The sequence below is a fragment of the Camellia sinensis genome, chromosome 1 (genome assembly GCF_055761805.1).
Source record: "Camellia sinensis isolate YWXY chromosome 1, ASM5576180v1, whole genome shotgun sequence".
In the NCBI taxonomy this organism is placed as follows: Eukaryota; Viridiplantae; Streptophyta; class Magnoliopsida; order Ericales; family Theaceae; genus Camellia; species Camellia sinensis.
The window spans coordinates 152739674-152750365 of NC_138961.1; the positions used below are offsets into that span (position 1 = coordinate 152739674).

The window sequence follows — 10692 nt, forward strand, 5'->3', positions numbered from 1 at the left end:
CAAACTTAGAAAAAAATTCTGATTTTACCTAGAATTTTATAACCATTTCCAACATATAGAACCAAGCGTTTATCTGTTCAAAATATTGAAGTGGTATTTGGATTAATTGAAATAGTGACACATTTGATTCTTTCATTTAGACAAATTGGTGAATGTGGCTACATGATGCTATTTGCTAGGAAAAATACATCATATTGATTTACTATACTATCATGAACAAATATGAAATGCCTCATCTGGCATCTAGTATTCAACATTTATTTTCACTAAAACTAATTGTACATTGTTCACACTTGTTTTAGGATGGCAATACCAAACAAAATTTGTCAACACAAACCAAAACTCTGTAGCAGACTGTATTTAATAAAATAATAAAAAAAGAAAATAGGTCGATTTGGTTTGGTTCGACCGATTCAATCAATTTATATTATTTTTTAAAAACACCTACATAAAACTAATGCTATGCATTTTTGCTTCATCACCTCATTATGCATATTTTCCCAACATGTCAAAAGAGAAGTTCTAATATTTTGTCTCTTAGATGTGTGATTCATTGAGTGTGTATAAAAATATATAGACGTATTTTCATAACTTTCAAAGGCTGTAATTTTAGCAGGAAATTTCTCAAACTAACTCAAATTTTACCCAAAAACCTAATAGTTCTGCAAACGTGATTACAAGAATTAAGTATACATATACTTGTCGTCCAATATAAGGTTGTGGTGCTGAAATGGCTTGAAAATTGATCATGAACAATTGCTACACATTATAAATAGTTTTGAGGACAATTATCAAGCTATCTAGCGACCTGTAAACTCGGTGAAAGATGCAGTGGCATCGGATGTTGATGAACCGGTGGCAGCGGTTGTCTCCCCACGAATCTGCTTATCATTGTCAATTAAGGTAGGCCTTGTTGGCCTTGTCAGCTCAATTGAGCGCTCACTTACAAGCAAAACAACTACTTCAGACATTGTTGGCCTTACAGAAACTGGCGATTGAGTGCACATCAAAGCAATCTCTATCACTTTCTTCACCTCTTCCTCTCTATATTCATTCATGCTCTCATCCACCAACTTCAAATGCATGTCATCCTCATACAGCTTCCATGCCTATTAAAAACCATCATTCAAAAGCACAAAGTAGGAAAATCTTGTTAGGAATCTATAACACTTAACTAGGATCGGTGAGATATGAAAAACAAAGAAGAACAAAAGCCCAAGTCATATGCACATACAAGAACACAAGATTTTCATGGTTCACCCCAAACTAGGGTCACATTCACGGTTGTCGTGGTTCTATTATGATAAAAAATGCTACAACAGAAACATATAGAAATTAGGATAATAGGTAACAAAGAAATACCAAAAATACTCTTATTCCAAATTTAGATAGGGAGTAAGCCCCCTATACCCTCATCTTCTAGCAAGGGTTTAGTGTGTAGTATTTATCAAGATCCACACTATCCCAATAGATCTTAGCAAATAGGTTAAGTAAGATTAGAAGATAAAACTCCCCAAGTCAAGTTGTACAGAATGCAATGCTGGCAACCACTGCATTCATCCAAATAAAGTGCAGATATGGTCAAAATGAATGCCAACACAACTATTCTGTTCATTTTTCTAGAGAAATTTCTACATTTTTTTTTGGTTTATTATTAAGTTTAGAATAATGCTATACAAATAGAATTCATATGGTTCATTGAAAATAAAAATGTCCATCAATATGGTTCAGGGTTTCAAGAATGTCATTGCCACATGTTCTGTTCTTAAATTCTATATAAAGAGTCTATATGAAAATGACCATCATTATGAAAAAGTCATGTGAAGGTACCTGTTCAAGGAGAAATTCAGTAGATTCGACCTTCATTTCATTACACTTTCGGCCACTTATGATTTCAAGGACAACAACACCGAAGCTGTAAGTATCAACCTTCTCAGACAACTGTCCATGGATGGCATATTCTGGTGCTGTATAACCCCTGTTGCATGAGAAACTAGTTAGTTATTATTCAATGCTTTCAAATATTTTACTAGAGTACTAGATTTGTTACATGAAAAAATATCATTGGTTTAATTTCAATTAGGCATCAAAATAGCCTCTAATACAATCCATTATATCACTCACAAAAATTATGGATATATATCACTCACAAAATAGCCACATCATTGTTCTTTTAGGTATCTGTTCAAAGATATGAAATATCAGATATGCAAACCATTAAAAGATTTGAAACTCCACATTGAACATAGGGATTAATAAGCTGGGAAATGGTTGGTTTCATGCTTACAAGGTCCCGGCAAATCTGGTGCTAAGATGACTTTGATCCTCAGGTAGAAGCCTTGCCAATCCAAAATCAGCTATTTTGGGTTGGAAATCATCATCTAGTAGAATATTGCTGGATTTTATATCTCGATGTATGATACAAACATGGAATTGCTCATGAAGATAGGCAAGACCCCGGGCTGTCCCAAATATTATGTCAAATCGTTGTTTCCAGTTCAAGGCACCTCTTCTTTCACCTGTTAATAATATGAAACTTTCCCACATGAAGTAGAAACTAATATATAAGAAAAAGAAATTCAACGTCTCCTCAATTTTTTTTTTTTTTTTTTTTTTTATATTTTTTTTACCATATAAGAACCTATCAAGACTTCCATTTGCCATGTACTCATAGACAAGTAGTAGTTCTGGTCCTTTGTTGCTACACCCTAGAAGTCGGATGAGATTTCGGTGATGCACATTACTAATAAGCTTCACTTCACTTTCGAAATCAGCCTTTGCTCTACTCGAACTTAGAGCTAGTTTCTTCACTGCAATTATATTTCCATTTTTCAGAGTACCCTGTTCAATGACTTAATGATGAGGTTGAGAATATAAATATGCAACATTCAATTTGTGAATCAAAAAATTGGGAGGAAAAAAAAAAAAAAAAAAAGAAGTGAAAATGATGGATTTGGTTTTGGGATGCACAATATATCAAATTAATTTTACCTTGTATACATCACTAAAACCTCCTTCCCCTAGTTTATTTTCTTCACTAAATTTTTTTGTTGCAGATTTTAAATCTTTGTAACTGTAAATCACTGGTCCTTGCAGCTCGGATGCCCCTAATATGTTACCTGTTACAGAGGTATAAAATCACATTTCATATCATATCAGCAAAGTTCAATAGCAAGAAGAAATAAAATAAAACTTTGGGTTCTAGGGTTTGTAATTATTGGAAGTTAATGACAGAAGATTGAAAAGAAAGTTTAAAATTAGAAGTCAGTGTCATACAATTAGATTGGGATGTGATTAATTCAAGTTTTGAGTTGGATTTGATGAAAAAAGCAATATGCCATAAATTTGGTAAATTGTGTAATTTCAAATGTATCCTAGCCAAAGAAAAAATGGCATTGACAAATCATGCCTACAAATATCGTAAAACTATGTGCCTAGAAAAAGATAATCAAAGAAATACAAAACATCAAAATTAATGCAAGTCCCAAAATTATTCTGAAAGAGGTCTCCACCGCACTAAATAATTTTGGACCACGATTTTTTTCTTTTCTTTTTTGGGTACACTTTTCTATTTGTAAAAATATTGATTTACCTCTTGGAACTAACTTTGACTTTCTTGATAGTTGATACCATAATGGCATTCTTCTTGCTAGATCCTCCTGTACAACACAAAAATGACTAATTTATGTGTTTCTCTCGTTTCATTTTGTTTATTTTATTTTATTTTATAGAGAGAAGAGGTGTTACCTCCTCCAAGAAAGGGGTTGATATTCGTTGTCTGGTTATCAGCAAAGAAGGCAGTGTCCGAGTATCTAAGAAAACAACCGGCATCAACAGCCCTACCATCTGCATTAGGAGGACAACTTTGTATGTTGGCATATGCCACTGTCAGGCAATCTTGGCAAGTGCTCTCACTTATTGTTTCTGCACATTGTGACACCGCATACACGGTTGTGCTACCACCTACCACTTCACTCTTTGTTGCTGCAAAAAATCCATTTATCTTTGGTGTTGCGATTTTAAGATCGGTTAATAGTCCTTGCACAGCTGTGTCAAAAGCCGTAGCCTGTGATACAGTCCTATTGCCACATACACCGACATTTCCAGGGAGAGTGCCTTGGTCATAGAAGCTGCTGCTTTCATACCTTAACACACAAAAAAAAAAACCAAAAAACAAAACAAAACAAAACAAAAACAAACTTATAATCAGAAACTTATATTTGCAAACAAGTTTCCTAGAAACACAAAAATATATAGAGTTGACCTAATGAATATGTGATAATTACATCAGTCTCCCTTATATTTTACATTCGCATAACTTCTTGCTGTTAGTCTACAGTTAATATATAAGATAGAATATGATTAGAATATGATGATGTTATCAAAATTTTAATTAAAATGCCAAAATTACAATTCTTATTATTCACTCTTCCTTGTTCATTCTAGACTACTAGGAATTCCATTCTTGAGCTTGAAATTGCTAAATTCCATTCCATATTAGGGAGCCTCCCATGCCTAAGGACAAGTTAGTCTTTTTCTTATTAAGGATGAAGGTTATATATGTGTGATGTATCACATGCAACTTGGTTTTTGTTTATTTTATTTTTTAAAGTAACTAGTCTAGAAAATTAAAGTAATTAGTCAAAAAAATTCACATGGGCTGTTGGTAGGTTACTGAAAAACCACAACTAAGTAAACAAAGAGGAGTATTACTCTAATTCAAAAGTTAGACTCGCTTTTCAAATCTAATAATGTGGCGGTATATTACAATATCTAAGACAATTTTTTCATTCATGTCTTTTATACTTGCTAATCATCTTTTTTACGCATTATTGGATCTAGTCTAAAAAATAAACTTATTTATTATTTTTCTTAAAAAGGCAAATCAAACTAATTAAAATTTTGTTTTTAATGGTGAACAAATCAAACTAATGAAACAAAAAAAGGCCTCAAGCTTGTGTATAGCTGTAAACATTTATAAACTTTCATATTATAAATTTGGTGACAGTTGACCAAAACTTATCTCTTAGAAAATGGTACATAATTGCCAGAATCATCAGATCTGTCCATATTTATTAGGATAAATTGATAATGCAATTGGACATATCCAATGAAATAATGAAATTTCTATCCTGGATTCCAGTTTCAAATCATATCAATTATAGCCATTTCTATCAATTATAGGCAGGGGATATCAATTACAAACATCAATAATACTAACTATCCGTTCTTCTTCTTCTTCTTTTTTCTTTTTTTTTAATGTGGTTTTGGAGTGACTGACTTTCTCTACCTTCAGATATTTTTCAAAAGAGAAACAGATTGATGCATTATCAATGATGTTAAAAATACAAAGACTAAACACAAAATACAATATAAATGTTTTACAAAAGATATGTCTCCCATCATATGAGCTTCACTTTTTGTCAAATATCTATTTCATATTTTATGTTTAATGTCTGTAAATATTTAACGAATTTTTTAAAAATACATCTATCTAATGATGATGACGACCTGAATAATAATTTAAGAAGTATAACTCATCACACATGTATGTTAATATGTAACGAATTATTACTTTTTGTCAATTATTTAGGGTAGGGTAGGAAGCATATATTATTGAAATTTTATCAAATTATTTTTTTAGCAAGTTGTTTCGAATTCTTTCACATAAACATTGATGGACAGCAACTTTAAGGCGTGGGTTCTACCTCACCATTTAATTAAAAATAAATAAGAAAAGAGTACCGGCTCACAATCAGTACAACTCACTTTAAATTTGGTGGTTTTTATTTATTTATTATATAAAGAGTATTGGTTTAAAATTACAAAATAAATTTATAGACTTACGATCAGTACAACCCACTTTAAATTTGATGGTTTTTATTTATTTATTATAAAAAGAGTAGTGGTTTAAAACTAGAAAATAAATTTATAGACTCACAATCAGTACAACTCACTTTAAATTTGATGGTTTTTATTTATTTATTATAAAAAGAGTAGTGGTTTAAAATTACAAAATAAATTTATAGAATTTAAAAATAGAATGTTGTAGTTGTACAAAATTATTACATACTCGTCAATTTTTAGATACATAAAATGAAAAGCAACTCCCTATCTAAAATATAGAATTTTATGTCGGAATTATCTCAAAACAAACCTAACTGGTATATTTTTTTTTAATCTTATCATGTTATGTTATTTTCAATCTGTATCCAATGTATGGAAAAAAATTTCATATTCAATTAAAAATATAAATTGTGCAAAAAAATTAATATTTTCCCCACAAATTAAATTTCATCATGGTAATATCTATCAGATTAAATTATTCATAAAAACATGAAAATTTTATGATAACACTAGAGGGGTTTAATTGAATGAAAATTTGATTGAGAGAGTTAACTAAGAAAAGATGGAATTTGACACATACTCTGCAAACTATGTAAAGATGAGAAATTTATAAGGTGGGAGAAATGCATATGCAAGCCTAACCTGAGGAAGCAACCATCATAAATGACACGAGCACCGTTGGCGGCGGAGCAGTTGCGAATCTGAGAGACAGCAGCATCGAAACAGGACACGCAGTCGGCCACAGAGAGGTAGTCCATGCACTGAACCATGGCATAGACAGGGTCCGATGTCCTTGCCTGCTGTGCTGTCGCAAACTTTTTGTTTTGGCTCGATACCTGATTCCTCAGGTCTGAGAATGTCGCGTTCAGGTTACTGAAAAAATCTGAGAGATTTGTCGCGTTGTACTGACTGCAACCTTTGTTCAGAAGATTGATTTCTGGATCTGACATGGCCGACTCTAAAATCGATGCAACTACTATTATCACCACCGCCATCAACCACCACCTCCGATACCGTAGCATAAATGGTGTCTTCATTGTTGTCGTCTCTAACACACACTAACTAGTTAGGAACTCAAAAAGAGCATAAATATTCGAAAGCTAAGGTGAGAATGTGAATTGACGCAGGACATGATGAAATTCATAACCACCTATATATGGTATATATTATACGAGTGGTTGACCACACCAATTTTTTTTTTTTTTTTTTAAGGGAAAATTGCAATTCAATGCTTGTTTTCAAAATATATTTTAAATTTCATTAATTTTAATAATTGAAAGGTAAACTTTTCCATGATTTTTTTTACTGATTTGCAATTTTATTTATTTATTTACTTTTTAAAGAGGAGACTTGTAATTCTCAAAAAGTAGAATAGAATATAATATAATAGAATGATATTATAGGGGGATGAAAACGATAGACATACTATTTATACAGAATATATACAAAATCTCACATAAAGATGGGTTCTATATGCGCGGATTCCACCTTCATATGAGAATTATTATACATTTTATATATGATTTTTTTATTTATTTATTTATATAACATTAGAAGATATGATGAGTCATTAACCTGTGGGAATGTGAGACTTGGAGGGAAGACCCATTTTCTTTCCTTTTCTTTTCTTTACAATAGGGACAGGCAAATGATGAGTCATAAGACCCAAACAACTGCTCTGGCGTTTCTTTTTTGTCTTCGTCTCTAATTCCTCAAGCATTGAATATACATACATATCCTAAGTAGGGGTGCAACTCGGGCTGGTTCGGGCGGGTTGGGGTCTGCCCAAGCCCGACCCGAATTGTATTTGGCACTGCCCAAGCCCGCCCAAGCCCGACCATGAACCCGAACATTGTTGCCCAAGCCCGGCCCAAGCTTTGTATTTTGAACTCGGGTTGCCCGAATTGTCCGAATTGCCCGAGTTCAGAAACCTGTAGGTAGATCTAAGGGTAGACATAAAAGATGCTAATCTAATGGTAGAAAACTAACCAAAAAAAAATAAAAAATAAAAATTAAGACTAACTCTTTTACTTAATAGAAGACTAACCAAAAAAATAAAAATAAAAATAAAAATTAAGACTAACTCTTTTACTTAATTTATATATATTACATAATTTATATAATATATTAAATTGAATTCGGGTTCGGGTTGCTCGGGTTGGCCATTGGTTTTGCCCAAGCCCGGCCCGAATTGCAATTCGGGCATCAAAAATCTGCCCAAACCCGTCCAGATTACAAGATATAGTTGCCCAAGCCTTAAAAAAACTCGGGCTGGGCTCGGGTTGCTCGGGTTGAGCCCGCCCGAGTTGCACCCCTAATCCTAAGCCATCATTCTATGTGCTAGTTTGTAATTCGTTAAATTTTATTAATAATAATTCAACATGTTTATATTGGCCTCGTTTAGAAAGTTGATTATTTTAATAGGTTTTATTTTTTTTACTATTTTAGCAAGCTAAAATATTCATTTTTGAAAAGATTGTTGGATTTTTTTTAATAATTGGATGGAATGTTTATGAGAGAAAAAAGTAAAATAATTATAAATTTGATGTATTATTTTATCTTATTAACTATTTTAGCCTATTTTATTTTTTTGTGAATTTTAATAAATAAATAAATAAAAACCTTTGCCATTGTGGTCTTATATCAACAAAAATAGTAATCACCGATGCATAGTTGGAGCTGATCTGGCCCATTTTAATTCGTTGAATGGTTAAACAAATTTCTCCCATCAATTGTCTAAAAAATAATTCTATGTGAAAATTGGTATATCAATTAGTATACTTATAGATGTGATATAATTTTAAATATTTTGAGTATTTATAATTTGTATAATGGGTGGGGTTAGTAATAATGTCATAATATATATATATATATATCTATCTATCTTCTATCTATCTATCTATCTATACTATTATAAAGTGAACACCTCTTATGGTGTCTTGAATCTTTTATTTTTTATGCTGCCATGTGTCTACTTTTTTATTTGAAATAAAAAAAATTAGATAGATGAAAGGAGGGGATTTGAACCTTAGACTTATGTCAAATGAATAAGATTATTACCACTTAATTAGCACACAATATATGATAAATGTTTTATTTTATTTTTATTTATTTGAATTGCACACGCATCGCGTGTAGCAACCGCTAGTATATATATATTGGTACACCAATCAGTATACTAATTGGTACATGTAACACAACCGTTGCAGAAATTATCTAGTAAGATAGGAAGATCACATGTTTCTGTGCCTGGCCAATGAATGGTTATAGTTTATCTATTATCTCCTCATTATTAGGACTATGTAGATATTTAGCCACTTACTACACAACCAACATAGAATTCCTAAAAGATTGGATAATTACTCAATCAATTGGTTCGAAGCAAGAGAGGCGGACAAAGTCTCTTTGAGGCCTTTAGCAAAAAAGTATACATGGGTAATTCTATTTACACACTACTATATATTTCTCTCAATACACACCATTTCTCCAATTTTTTTATTTTACATTTCTATCCCTCAAACAAATGACCTATAATATATACTCATCTTTCCCTTTCAACTCAACATCGGCGTTTGCCACCTCATCCCAACCCCACCACTTTTAGTGGCTACCCTCCCCTGCCACTTCACACCTACAATAACCCCATTAACCAACCATCCTAGTCTTTTTTTGCCACTTCGACCTCTACCTCCACCTTTGACGCCACATCTCCCTCTGCAACAATCCTTTAATCACTCCCTCCAACAACCCCATCTCTTTTTCAGTCACCATCGCAAGCCCATCTCACCTCTATCACCCCCTTTGGTCTCTATCTCCCTCTACTATTTTTCTGCAGAGAGAGAGAGAGAGAGATTTTCTAGATCTAGGGTTTGAAAAGCAAATGAACAAGAGAGATTTGAAAGGTTGTGATGGTGCAACGATGGTGATGGAGGTGCAATGTTGATACTACAATAGGGAAGAGATATCTAGGTTTTCCAAATCTGGGCTTCGATAATAGCGGCGAGGGGTTGTGTAGATGGCAGAATAAGGTAGATGTAGGAAGAGGCTAAATGAGAGACGACAGTTGTAGAGGGCGATCGATGGCAAGAGGTTGGTCGTCAGAGTTGGAGATGGTAGACAAGGGTGGCCAAAGTTGTTAATGGTTGGGTTAGGAGGATGGGTTAGGGTATTTTGGGTATTAAGTGGTGTAAATTGAGGTTGGGGGGGGGGGGGGAAATCAAAATTTGTGTGGTGTAAATTAAGTAAATAGTGTATACTGAGAGGTTTAGTGACATGTAAATAGAATTTCCCAATATATATATTAGACCATTGAATTGACTAATAGATCCTGTTGTCATGTTTAGTTTCGTTTTCAAAAACTTGTTTTAGATTTTTTTTTTTTTTAAATTTAAAATTAATTTGGTGAAAGAAATTAAAAAAAAAAATCAAAAACACTTTTTATTTTTATATAATTTTATCTTTTGAAAGGTTAAAAATAATTTTTAAAATTTTTAAAATATTTTTTTGTTATTTATTTTTTATCAAATTAGTTTCTAAATTTTTAATATTTATTATCTTTTTTTTCCCCCCTAAAATACAAACCAAACATGGCCTATATCTTTAACTTATAGTTTTATAAATATTCTTATAATCTAAAAAATCCTACCATTTCACATTAAAATTTTCCAAATGAAGTATATCCACATTTAGAAACACAAAATGTGTATGTGAATATGATATTTCAAATTAGAAAATCAGAGATAGTTGTCATATTAGGTCTCATTGTCACGTTTTAAGAATGATACATTTGACAAAATTTTAATAAGACCATTTTAAGAATGATGTCCCATTAGTTGTCATATTAGG

General features: G+C 32.1%; 1 protein-coding gene across 1 annotated transcript; it reads right to left on the minus strand.

Annotated features, from left to right (window-relative positions):
• Positions 1-657: 657 nt before the first annotated feature.
• Positions 658-7311, minus strand: LOC114321393 (cold-responsive protein kinase 1). The gene is given in 9 exon segments (XM_082887437.1): positions 658-1109; positions 1831-1978; positions 2288-2519; positions 2631-2841; positions 2992-3119; positions 3593-3633; positions 3635-3659; positions 3748-4145; positions 6490-7311. Coding segments are annotated over 9 exon segments (1887 nt in total). The 5' UTR covers positions 6885-7311; the 3' UTR covers positions 658-800.
• Positions 7312-10692: the final 3381 nt, after the last annotated feature.